The 12711-nt window shown below is 37.0% G+C and overlaps 1 protein-coding gene across 1 annotated transcript in view; it reads left to right on the forward strand.

The window, feature by feature from the left end:
- The window catches only part of stat5a (signal transducer and activator of transcription 5a), a 62568-nt gene that overhangs the window by 46212 nt on the left and 3645 nt on the right, over positions 1-12711 (forward strand). The window contains exons 10-19 of the mRNA XM_087810080.1: positions 1984-2163; positions 3498-3585; positions 4621-4743; positions 4809-4901; positions 5636-5842; positions 7256-7350; positions 7536-7678; positions 10381-10536; positions 10610-10661; positions 10982-11092. Coding sequence (XP_087666206.1) covers positions 1984-2163; positions 3498-3585; positions 4621-4743; positions 4809-4901; positions 5636-5842; positions 7256-7350; positions 7536-7678; positions 10381-10536; positions 10610-10661; positions 10982-11092 — 1248 coding nt within the window. The remainder of the gene's footprint in view (positions 1-1983; positions 2164-3497; positions 3586-4620; positions 4744-4808; positions 4902-5635; positions 5843-7255; positions 7351-7535; positions 7679-10380; positions 10537-10609; positions 10662-10981; positions 11093-12711) is intronic.

Consider the following 12711-nt stretch of genomic DNA (forward strand, 5'->3'; position numbering starts at 1 on the left):
CGTTCGCTGCGATTTCGGACGGGGGGGGGACTTTATAAAGTAACAACTTTAAAACATCGTCACGATGAGAGACTTAATATCCTACTATGGATGCCCCCGCAGCCAAATGGAAGAAGGTCAGACTCTCCATGTCGGTAATCTGAAACCTACACCACCGTGTGGAGAGTCGTCTTCCCTGCTGCAGCTGAGATTAATATGCAGTTGGAGACACAGACCAAAACAAGTTAAGAGATATTTGACGGCAACTCAAGTGGCCTGAATCAACAAACCCTTGACCGTAACAGCCAAAGACTAGTTCCCCCCCCTGAATGATCTTGACACACACCAGAGGCGAGTGAACACACAATCCCCAGCACTGGTTTCCTCAACAACATCCTCCTCTTGGTCCCTAAAGGTGGTGAGAGGTTGCGAGCACAAACAACAAACGTTGATTTTATGTCAAGGCAGAGTTCAGCTGCAGCGCAGATCGCTGAAAGGCAGCATGTGTTCCCTTTCCTCTCCCCAAAAAGCAGGATTAATGCTGACTCAGCAGCTCTCAATATTGTCACCGTATGCAGGGAAAGAATCAGGAATGGGATTTTTCAATCAGAAACTTGGAAATTGGATAAGTGGGTGGAGTCAAATCAAGTTGTTAGTCCTTGTTGAATTCTTAATGAAGGTTCCACCGATGAAGAGAGGTTTTTAGAATGACAAAGGTCTTTATTCAGGCACTTCATATGTTCATATTTCCCACCAGATCTTACCAAATGACTTGTAGTGTATTGTTTAGGATCGGAATTTAAGTCATTCCAAGCTTGGGTTTAGACCACAGGTGTCAAACTGGTCCAGAAAAGGGCCGAGACGGTGCAGGTTTTGGATCCAACCAGTCCAGCACATATGGTTGAACCAATCAGGCGTCTGAAGACGGTAATCAATTAATTGTCAGTCAGTTGTTGCTTGTTTAAGCTGACGCCTGATTGGTTAACTCATGTGTGCTGGACTGGTTGGATCCAAAACCTGCACCGTCTCGGCCCTTTTCTGGACCAGTTTGACACCCCTGGTTTAGACAATCACTCAAGTAACGATGATCCTGAACACCAAACTAATAAAATCATTTTTATCTTTTTATTTTAAATATTTTTATATTATTTTATGTATATATATATATATATATAATCCCATCCTCCCATCCAGCACTTTATGTGTTTTTCTGTGTTAATGTTTACTTTTTTTTTATGTTTTCTTTTAATAAATTGCAAAAACAATTTCAATAAAAAGCGTAAAATATAAGTAACTTTTGTATTTTTAGCTTGTAATGGTGGATATCTAAGCATGCATTGAATTGAAAATTGAAAAATTGTATTTATTTACAATATCTCCTATTTAAAATCACTGCAGCCACAAGCACACAGATACACATACTAATTCAACATTTAAAACTTGGATAAAGGTATTCTGAATTTAAATATATATATCATTTATTTGAAATAACAATAAATAATCTGTTGCTTCTCTTGTCCTTCCCTATCCAATGAAAGTCTTTCAGTAACACAACGGGTTTTTTTTAAAGGGACAAAGTCTTGTTATTAGACTGATGGATTTTCCCTCAGAATGAATAAATCAATTGAGTTTTGTAAATGACATTTAGATTCAAGATTTGAGAGTCTTAATTGTCGTTGTACAGCATTTGGAAAGTACCTAGGAAATTGTTTGCTTGAGTTAAATGAAAGCCTGCTGCCGTTGCTCAAAAGAAAACGGCGACGTTAGCTATTCCCTATGCCTGCTAGCTTATTTAATTAAGTGTGTATGACAACAGATAAGACCACAAAAAACAGCTGAAGCATAAGCATCAGACAGCTCGCTATATCAGGAGATAAAACGACATTTAATAACGTAATATTAGCTGCTATATAATTAAGAATAATGCTAGTGGTTTGGATTTTAGGAGTTAGCAACATGATGGCAACAGATATAAACCCATGTTTTCTCTTCTATCATCTTCAGCACCTTCATCATCGAGAAACAGCCTCCGCAGGTGTTGAAAACCCAAACCAAATTCGCCGCCACCGTGCGTCTCCTGGTGGGCGGGAAGTTGAACGTGCACATGAACCCGCCGCAGGTCAAGGCCACCATCATCAGCGAGCAGCAGGCCAAGGCCTTGTTAAAGAACGAGAACACAAGGAAGTACGTTTTTTCAAGCTTAGATGTGCTTTGAATATTCTTTTGAAATTATTGTTGCCAGTTCTTCACATCAAAGACACATTTTCACAATATAAATACATATATTTTTCAGATCTTCATGCATTTATTAGAGTTATCAAATGTTGGGATTAATTGTGATTAATCAATTAATTATACAATTGTTTCCATTAGTCTTAATGTAAATCCCCAAATATACATTTCACAATGCTATATTTGTATGGAGTATTAAGTGCTCATGCACGTTATACTCTGTACAATTCCATTTTATTGTTATGTTCTGTATTCTCTTCTGTTTCTATTTTGTTTCTGTCTCCTGTATGTGTTTTGTGTATGAAACGGGTCTCTCTTGTATAAAAATAAGGTTAAATACGTGTTTTTGAACAGTTCCATTTCACTGAAAAGCAGCAAAATGAATAAATAAATACATAAATACATAAATAATGATATATAATACAATTTCCTCGGCAGGTTCATGAAAAAAGTTGTTCAAATAATGTCAAAATACAACTGAAACAGATACTGAAATACAGAGGTACATTTTTTTTTAATTAAATTAAATAATAGAAAATATTTTTTGTAATAAACAAAGATAATAACTAAGTATCTTTAGTAAAAATCCAATTACAAATTGTCTCCTCCTTTCAAACAAATCCACAGATGCAACTAAAGAACTTTGCAGAAAAACAAAATATGACAAATCCTAGTAAAGGGAAGAATGTATATGGGAGTAAATAACAAAATAAAGTGCTTAGTTCAAATGTACAAAAATAACAAATACATTAATCAGTAGTCACTGTAAGAGTCACTGTAAATAAATATATCAAAAATATAGAAAGTCAAAAATCACACATTAAATATATATAATTTTAATATCGATATATTGCCTCAGTCTGGGTGAAAACATGGTCTCTCCCATCATGAAGTAGACATTTGTCATTCATCCTCTATTTTCTCTGCCTCAGCTCAGAGACATGGTAGGAACTTGAACAATGCCTGGCTGGAATTTTTGGTGTGGATGCAGGTTCCACTTTTAGCCTGTTCCACAGCCATGTTCCACATTCCTCCTGGCTGGTAGAAACCTCCCAACCCTGCAGGTCAACCAGAGGGTGACCGGGCAGTGCATCCTCGCTCGCCTCCTTCAGCACAGACACATCTGCTTTAATTTTCAAAGCTGGCAGAACATCACTTGGATAGACGGTCACTAAACATTCCATCTTCATGAAATAAATATGTGAACATCTGCGTGTGTGCGTGTGCGATAGTGTGTTTTTTCTTCTTTTTTATTTTTTTATTTTTACTACCTCTCTTCTCCTCAGTGACAGCAGCGGAGAAATTCTCAACAACAACTGTGTGATGGAGTACCACCAGACGACGGGAACATTGAGTGCTCACTTTAGGAGCATGGTGAGTGCCACGCCGCTCATGTGGGGAAGCTATTTGGATACTTCTGCAGATTAATACAAGCAGATCCTTTGCTTTCTAGAGGGCTAGTGCAGAAAGAAGTAACGCTCTAGTACATCCAATCAATAGTTTGCAGTATCATACATTTTGTCTGGAAGACCAATTGATAATCCATAGTACAGACATTTTAAAATAGAATAATTATAAGAAAGAAAGTACACTCGGTTGTCATAGAAATGTTTTAGATTACAAAATTAAATAATTTGAAAACTGAAAATAATAAAAATGGTTATGTTTAAGAAAATGTATGTATACAGTATATATATTTTAATTAAGAATCCCTTTACTAAGTTTTAAACTTGCAATTAGTATGTGTATTTGTGTGCTTGTGGCTGCATTGATTTTAGGGGAGACATTGTAAATAAATACAATTTTTCAATTTAATTCATGCTTAAATATCCACCATTACAAGTTAAAAATACAAAAGTTACTTATATTTTAAGTTTTTTTTATGAACATTTTTTGCTATTTATTAAAAGAAAATGTAAAAAAAAAAAAACACTGAAAAACACAAAGTGCTTATTGTTTTCATGCTTAAGTGTGTGGTAGTTCTGCCACAGTGAATAACGTCATTGTAGTATTGGAGTATATATATAGTTATATATAGTGTGTTTGTATGTGTCTGTATTTAAAAAATAATTTAGCTAAAAATCTGTTTTTATTATAAGAGCAAAATAAGAAATTGTAATAAAAACACAGGTTTTCATACAGGTGAACAAGAGAATATTTATATTACATTGTACACAATTTAAATGGTCCACAACAATTACAGTATATGAAAATATATTATTTATTCTAAAAAATTGTGCAAAAGAATGACACAGAAAAAGTAATTGAAAATGATTAAATTCCACTTAATTTTATTGAAAAATAAACCTCCAATTTAACTTTAGTGATCTATTGTTTGTCCGATATGATCGTTGTTATACACTTGTTTTTTTGGATGGAACTTAAGTCTCAATCAACTCTCATCTCCAGTCTTTAAAAAGGATCAAGCGGTCGGACAGAAGAGGAGCAGAATCCGTCACGGAGGAGAAGTTTACCATCCTGTTCGAGTCACAATTTAGCGTGGGAGGAAATGAACTGGTGTTTCAAGTGAAGGTGAGCGTCACTGACCTTGATCTCTCTACCTTGTCATTGAAACTAATGCATCTGTACCCGAACAGACCTTGTCACTTCCTGTAGTGGTGATCGTCCACGGTAGCCAAGACAATAATGCAACCGCCACTGTGTTGTGGGACAACGCTTTTGCAGAACCGGTGAGTTCACACATAAGTATTTAAAGAAATTGATGAATGTTAATTTAAAAATCAGGACATTTACATGCGATTAAGAATCCCTTTTTTTCAAATGTTATATATTTCATTAGGAATCCCTTTACTTTTAAGTTAACTTAAGTTTTAAATGTTCAATTAGTATGTGTATTTGTGTCCTTGTGGCTGCAGTGATTTTAAAAAGTAGACATTGTAAATACAATTTCAGTTCATAGAATCAGTTTTCAATACAATGCATGCTTAGAAATCCAGTATTACAAGTTAAGAATACAAAAGTTACTTATAATTTACGTTTTTTATTGAACATTTTTTGAAATTTATTAGAAGAACAAAGCAAAGCAAAACGCATACATTTAAATTGTTTCATGTCTTGGGATCTGTGTGTTTATTTGCCACAGTGATATGTATTATTGTGATGATGGAAGTGGTTTTATATTTTTTTAAATGTCAGGCAATCACAATAACATTCCAGACCATATCATAATTTGAGGGGTTTTTTTCCCAATCCTGCCCTTTTTAATTAAATTTTCAAGTGTTTTTCCTCAAAGCTAGGATGGTCATTAAAGTTGGGTAACATGGGAGCTGGGTTCTAAACAATTGATGATACGAAACTTGCACATTCTTTAATAAAATCTTGGTTAATCACTGACAGTCCTTGGTTCAGCCTCCCCGTTGCGAAAAGTGAGTCCTGTGTGACCTCTGACCCCCTCTGTTTGCAGGGTCGGGTTCCTTTCCTAGTCCCAGACAAAGTTCTCTGGCCTCAGCTGTGCGACGCCATCAACATGAAGTATAAAGCCGAAGTCCAAAGCAACCGCGGCCTGTCGGAAGAGAACCTGGTCTTCCTCGCTCAGAAGGCCTTCAGCAGCTCCAGCAACAACCCAGAAGACTATCGCAACATGACCATGACCTGGTCGCAATTCAACAGGGTCAGTTTGCTTCCATTATAAGAAGAAAATGCCTTCTCTTTATGAAAGTCAATGGTGGATAGGTAAAAAAAAAAAAAAGCACTGAAACGGCTCATACCTCTGCCGAGGTCCTCACTTGCTTTTATAGAAACACAGCAAACTATGAACAATAACTATGTCTTTACTCGACACTTATTATATTATATTATTATCATTTTAGTGACTTCATTTCATCGTCTGTCGGGTCATGTTCTCCTGTTTTTTCCCTTCTGGGCCACCGTAGTTCTTACCAGTAGCAGTGCTTTAAGGCAAAACCTCAAAAAGGTCTTTGCTCTAGCAGAATGGAATAATAATTATTAATAACAGAAGATCAATTAAAATTATTATTATTATTAAATTATATTTTTTTACTTAGCGTACAATTTTCTCTACTATATGTTTTCATAAAAAAAATCTGCAGGCATATAAATATTGAATATATATATATATATATATCTCCAGTTTACTCGCTCAAATAATGATAATAATATTTATAGATATTAATATAATATGTTGTTTAAAGGTGGGGTTTCAACCTTTTTAATGCCATTAGCTTATTTAATATTACATTAATTTTACCTACAGAGACAGATACAGCAAAAATAAAATGGCAACAAAATGTAAACATTTAGTGCATGAAAAATACATATCAAGATAATACTGTTTTCTGTGGTTTTAGTCATTTATAGGATTATTTTTCAAGTTAACCTGAATGAAAATGACAAGATTATAAATTGCACATACTACAACTGAAGAAAGATTATTGGAGCTTAGTTTGTATTAATCTGAATTAAAACTGAGTTCATGAAGCTTTTTTATATGTTAAGATATCATTTATATTTATTTTGTAATTAAAGCAGTATATTTTTAATTAAATCAACATAAGATAGTGACTTATATTTCAAATAAAGCAGAGTTGAGACAAATAAAGTGCGAATCTTTGTAGATTTTAAAACTACACATTACATACATTTACATACATTACATTTTGTGACCTAATTCCGAGCTTTGACAATAAAAAGTGTTTTGAAATGCTGTGTTTCTATATTTGTGGAGTGTATCCGACCAGCATATATCCCTCTTCAAAGCCTCCATCAGATCCATTTTCTGTTCTCTCGCCGCTGCACACCGTTCAGACGAACTGGTCTCGATCTTAATGGGCCTGTTTGTCCTCGCGGTCGACGCTGGAGGCTCCATGTTTTCTGGATGGAGGCGACACAAACACATCCGCCTCAAGACGGCAGCATTATATTGGATTAAATGAACATTACTAGTGGGTCATAGATGTAGGTTTGGACGTATGGCCGCTCCTTCGTGTCCCTCGACAAACCTGCTTTCAGAAGAGAATCCGATTCTATAAAGAGAGCACATTTTTAACATGATTTTCTTTGACAGGAGAGTTTGCCTGGCAGGAACTTCACATTTTGGCAGTGGTTTGACGGAGTGATGGAACTCACTAAAAAGCATCTCAAGCCTCACTGGAATGACGGGTATGTGAATGTGAATTTTTGGACCTTGACAGCTCGACCGTTATTTCTGCCGCGAAGAATCTTTATCTCGCAGGAATGCTTTGTCGGATCTTGACAGCTGTCACAGATTAACGAGGACGTTCTCCTCAGAACCTGAACGAAAGGATGATGAGAGGAGAGTGAAAAGGACTCGCTCTGTGTTACAGGGCCATCCTGGGATTCGTGAACAAGCAGCAGGCCCAGGACATGCTGATGTCCAAGCCCAACGGGACCTTCCTCCTGCGCTTCAGCGACTCCGAGATCGGAGGGATCACCATCGCCTGGGTGGCAGAGAATCCCAACAAAGCAGGTTTGACATTTCACAAATATCACGGGGCGAGTGTGACAAATGTTACCGCGGATATTGTGTAGATCAAGGGCGGGCAGTTTGATTTTCTTATGAGCCGCACGGGGGTCGTGAAATGAACAGCCATAGAAAATAGGGGTTGGTACTTTTAAAACAAAGCCAGGGCTTAAAGTATGTGTGTCAAACTCAGGGGTCAAGTCGGGTAAATATCACTAGCGTTTCCAGTCTACGGTCTACAATGGAAGTGCTCACAATATTTTGCCCCGGAGTACTTCCTGTCTGTGTAGGATGTTGGCCTAGCAGCTAGCCTAGCAGCGTCCGCTAAAAACAACCGTAAAATATTTGATTCTTTCTGGAACAATTCGTAATGTTGAGGCTTCAATACAAGAGTGGAATTACAGATCAGCACCATGGAGGCATTTGGATGTTTTAAGTGTATTTTTGGACAAAAATTAAGGCCAAGACAACTGAGCTCAAATCGCTACATTAAAATGGAAATATATTCTTTCCTATAACTCAAAAAAAAAAAGAATGGATTATTCTGAAAAGAATCCCAAACCTTAGTCGACATGAATGTGAACCTCCAAGAATGACAAGACAATATTGAAATGATACTTATACTTCCTTGGTATACGTTATACATTTGTTCCTTCTAAAATATTCAGGCTTCCTGTATTATTGAGTTTTACACAACTTGATTTAAAAAAAACAGTTTTTATTTATTCATTATATATAATTATAATTACTTTTTGTCAGTTGTGACAGACTCTGGAATGCGTTCTGTCAGTTTTATTTTGGGGAAAATTGTTCTGCTTGTTTGACGGCGTGCATTAGGGGCTTTGCCAGGCATGTGAATACATGTTGAATACATGTTGAATGTTGCTGTTGCCAAAGAAGCTTCATCATTTAAACTACTTCAAGCAACCTTGCAAACACAAGCATGGAACGCACATTTTAGTTTTTTTTTCCTAAAGCTGTTTAGTTTTCTTTTAACATTCCATTAACCACAAACATGGCGGTGAAATTGCTCGGCCTTTGGTTTAATATGAGAAGCACCGTTTTTGAAGTGAAAGTCTGCGTGACATTTAGCTCGTCATGCGGGGTCATGGAATTAAAACTGATGTGTGATGTCAGAGCGCTCACGGGATGAAACGGAGTTTCTAGGTTACAGATGATAGAACATAATCGAGTCCTGAAAAAAAAAAAGAAAGATCAATGAGTATTTACCGCTTGATGCCGGAGCTCTACTTCACACAAACACAGGGACAAAAATAGGATAGATTTGAATCAAATGATGATGGCAGCAAAAATTTAATGAACTTTATCTAAGTTCTATTTTTAAGGTTTTGACTGCTGCACACTTTAATTCCCAGGATGCATCTGCACTGCTCATCCAAGGATTGCAAAGAGGATTTCGTCTTTTTTTCTTTCAAGATCTGAGATTAGAATAATCTTATAACTATCCTAATTTGTCTTTATCTTTGTTAACATACATGAATTGGTTATTTCCAAAAACGTGTTGGAAAGTTTCAGTTTTTTATTTGACAGCTGCTGTAGAAGTCTTTCGCCGACATCCCAGCTATTCTGTTTTCGCAGTTTAATGTATTGGATGACCCTTAATGTTGCCAAAATCATGAGGTCAAGATTAATGTCCATTTAAACGTGGCAGTGGAGCAGGTAGATGTGCGTCCATTTTTCACCTAATTCTAGACACCTCTCAATTTTTTTTTTGTTTTGATTTGACAATCAGAGATCAGACCATTTTGATATAGATATAAACAATATATCCACGATTGTTTAGGTTTCATATAATACGGTTACATTTTAGGGTTTTTTTCTATCCGCAAAATTATATTTATATTAAATTGAAGCTACATTTTTAATGCTATTCAATTGCCTGATAAACATGTTTCCACTTTTCCATAGTTTGTCTCAATAATATCCTCTCATTATTGTATTTTTCGGCGAGAGCACAGAAAATGGATGTGATGGAGGCTTTGAAGAGGGATATATGCTGGTCGGATACACTTCACAAATATACACAGCATTTCAAAACACTTTTATTGTGAAAGCTCTGAATAAGGTCACAAAATGCCACATGTAGTTTTAAAAGCTTCAAAGATTTTCACTTTATTTGTCTGAACTCTGCTATATTTGAATATAAGTCACTATTTTATGTTGATTTAAGTAAAAATAAATTGCTTTAATTACAAAATAAATATTCATGATATCTTAACATATAAAAAAGCTTCATGAACTCATTTTTGATTCAGATTAATACAAACTTAGCTCCAATATTCTTATTATTTTAAATAAAGGTTTGGGGGGAAAATGAAAACCAAAATTAAATATGAGTCAATTTAATTTGCGATGCTTTATGATCTGGATGTTGGTGTAACAGTGCCTACATTTTATATTGAATTTAGGCTACAAAACAAAACAAGTTTCAACATTTAAAACGTTATATTCAACCCTTCAATAATGACATGCATTTTAAGTTTGATGCTTGAATGTCATGCATGACACAAAAATATGCAGCGTCAGCAGTTACTTCTGGTGTTCCCCGCAGTATCATTTCCATATCGTGAAGGTCAGCGTAGGTCACGACCTCCTGCCTGGGAGCGTGACTTTATCATGCAACGATTCCTCTTGACCTCGCCTCGCTCACCTCACCTGTTGACCGACCTTCCATTTCTGTGCTCCAGGCGAGAGGATGGTGTGGAACCTCATGCCCTACACAACCAAAGACTTCACCATCCGCTCCCTGGCGGACCGCATCAGCGACCTCAACCACCTGCTGTTCCTGTACCCGGACCGACCCAAGGACGACGTCTTCTCCAAATATTACACGCCTCCGCTCTGTAAGCAGTCGCCACGCCACGCGATCTCGAAAAAAAACCATCATCCTGAATCTCTTGTTTCCCACACACACAGCCAAAGCGGTGGACGGCTACGTGAAGCCGCAGATCAAACAAGTGGTGCCCGAGTGAGTACATCTTCCTCTCATGCCGGCAGCACTTAGTTAACCACGCCGCGCCGGAGACTGAATCCAGATCGGCAATTAGCGAACTGTTACAGTTGGAGGAGGCCAATTACGTCGGGCCGGCGCTCCTGAGTGAGCGCGTCCTCCGCTCATCATTAGCTTAGTTAGTCGGCGCCCGGCCTCGCTTCCCCGCCGGTTCCGCACGCTCCGGCGAGCGAGCGAGGGAGCGGAGGACGGCCGTAATTATGCAGCGAGGCCCGGAAACCACGCTGAGGTGGCGTTGCTCTGGAAACCGCTAAATATACGTTGTTTGTGCTCCGCAGGTTTGCTACGGCTAATCCGGACCCGAGCGGCGGGAACCAGACCTACATGGATCACGGGGCCTCACCCGCACCTGTCAATCATCCTCACCCGTACGGCTTGTACCCTCCCATGTGAGTGAAGAGGTTGTTAAGTGGGGTGACCACACATGGATTTAACGCTAACAACAAGCTGTGTGTCGCGATGCTAATCTGAGCATAAAACTTTATTTAAAAAAAACATAAAGCTCCCCTTACACGAGAGAGAATAAAGATTACAAATTTAAAATGTATATACTGTATATATATATATATATTGGAGGTTTTAGTTCATAACAATAAATGAAATATTACGACGTGAATAAATACAGTGGTCCCTCGTTTATTGCGGGGGTTGCGTTCTGAAAACCAGTCACCTTAAACGCCATCCAGGAAGTGGTGACCCTTCACTTTTTTTTCACTTTTTCATTTTTCACAAAACAAAATAAAAATCTTTTTGAAAATTTAAATTAAATTATTAAAAAAAATGTTATTCAGCCTTTCAATATACAAATGATACTTAAAAACGTAATTAAATCCCCGAAAAAAAACCAACAACATTTCAATAAAATCCATTTCAAATGTTTAGTTCAACACATTAAGCCTCCCTTACATGAGAGAAAATAAAGATTCCAAATTTAAACAAAAATATGTTAGAGGTCTAAGGTATATATTTTCTTTCAACCATACCTACAATATCCATGTGTTTTCTTTAAGATTTAGATTATACAATAAAATTATTATTCCCTTGTTTATTACAGGAGTTACGTTCTGAAAACAAAAACCAGAAACTAGTGATTCTTTCAATTTTTCACTTGATTATTTAACAAAATGTGAATTAACATTTAATATGAGGTGCAATCCATCTTAACAACCCTCTATGTCACGGTGACCTGAACAGCTCCCATAATACTTTGTCGCCAGAGCAACAATCAAAGCTGTTGATCACTTATGACATAGAGGAAGAATTTAAATACACTAGCGAGGCAAGTCAGCCGTGGGTAGAAAGGCATCATGGGAGTTCACTGTTCAGTCGGCACCATAAGTAAGGTGGGTGCAACAATAAGTGGCTCCCACAGCCTTTATCTTGTTTTGTAAAAAAAAGAAAAATCTAAATGTGTATTTAAAGTAATTCCAGTTTCACTGTGTAAACGCTAGGGGGAGCCAGAAACACCATTTTAATTCCAACTGCTAGAGGCTTTAAATTGTCCTTAACACTGAAACCATGTAATGAAGTGAAAGGTCCAATATATTACACAAATAAATCGAATTATTTTTTTGTTGTTCAGTTTCATGAGATGCTTTTTGAGATGTCAATATTTTCCAAGAGTTAAATAAAAAACGATTAACGGTGACCCCCGGCTCCTGTCCAATAGAAAGAGACGGACTCCATTTTGATTCCAGACGAATGCGATCGTCTTTGTTTAACCGCCGTCAGATGTTGTTTTATTAGTTCCCACTTTGATACGCCCTTCACTTCCATGTGGTCAGCAGGGCTGCGTTCACATTCAAGATTGGAAAAACATGCCGGAATGCCAGGTGCGGCGGAGTCACCGATCTGAAGGCAAACCAGGAAATAATTTGGAAATTCACAGCTTTAGCTTGATTTTATAATGGGGTTTGAATCCAACTTTTATTTACAAAACACTTTCACGAAATGAAGTTTGTTATGATTTTCCGTTATTTACTTTTCAGTTGGATAAACTCAAGTACTG

Source organism: Callionymus lyra, chromosome 15 (genome assembly GCF_982586985.1).
Source record: "Callionymus lyra chromosome 15, fCalLyr1.hap1.1, whole genome shotgun sequence".
Lineage (NCBI taxonomy): Eukaryota > Metazoa > Chordata > Actinopteri > Syngnathiformes > Callionymidae > Callionymus > Callionymus lyra.